Here is a 758-nt window from a genome sequence, read left to right as displayed (position 1 = left end):
AAGTGTTTGTTAAGCCTGTATTAAGTGTCTTGGTGGTTTTGTGTCATTTCATTGTCGTGTGTAATCCACACTACTGAGACCTGCAGTCTCGTTTTGCAGTTTTGCATTCACACCCTGTTCCCTAGAGGGCCAGCAACACAAATAAGGGCTCCCTCATTATGAAGACACACTCCCACTGCTCTCTCTCTCTCTCTCTCTCTCTCTCTCTCTCTCTCTCTCTCTCTCTCTCTCTCTCTCTCTCTCTCTCTCTCTCTCTCTCTCTCTCTCTCTCTCCTCTATAAGGTGTCCTGCCCCTCTGGAAATGCTCTGTGAAACTGACAAGGCATCTGAGTTTGAGTCTTGCTGTACGTTTAGACACTAGTTTGACTGATGCGCTCTGTATCTGCACTACTTTTGAATCGCTTACTTAAAAAAGTAGACGAGCTGGAAGACACCCTCTGAGATCTTCGGAGTCCGTTAGAAAGTGGATAAACCTGCTTTTTGCATTGGGGATTTGTGACATTTTTTAATTTATTTTGGTATTCATTTCTTGGGGGAAGCTTGGAAATGTGTTCTGGAAGGAATCAATGGACCCAGGCCGTTATATGCCTTGTGTTTTTCTTTGTTTTATGCTCATCTGAAGGAGAGGTGAGTAGATCTGATCCTGTACTGTATGTTCACAGACATTGCAAAAGAAATCTGTTCATCTTTGATAGCTGTGTGATCCCAAAAAATGTATCTTTGGGAAATTACAAACAGTCTATTATTGTTTGTTGTAT

The 758-nt window shown here is 42.2% G+C and overlaps 1 protein-coding gene across 1 annotated transcript in view; it reads left to right on the top strand.

Annotated features, from left to right (window-relative positions):
* Positions 1–308: 308 nt before the first annotated feature.
* Positions 309–758, top strand: part of ccn1l2 (cellular communication network factor 1, like 2) — a 10215-nt gene continuing 9765 nt past the window's right edge. The window contains exon 1 of the mRNA XM_084390300.1: positions 309–627. Within this exon, the coding sequence (XP_084246426.1) occupies positions 547–627 (81 nt within the window). The 5' untranslated portion in view covers positions 309–546. The remainder of the gene's footprint in view (positions 628–758) is intronic.

Source organism: Rutilus rutilus (assembly GCF_951802725.1).
Source record: "Rutilus rutilus genome assembly, chromosome: 19".
Taxonomy (NCBI): Eukaryota; Metazoa; Chordata; class Actinopteri; order Cypriniformes; family Leuciscidae; genus Rutilus; species Rutilus rutilus.
The sequence above is the reverse complement of the archived record's forward strand: the minus strand, read 5'-3'. Positions and strand labels throughout refer to the sequence as shown.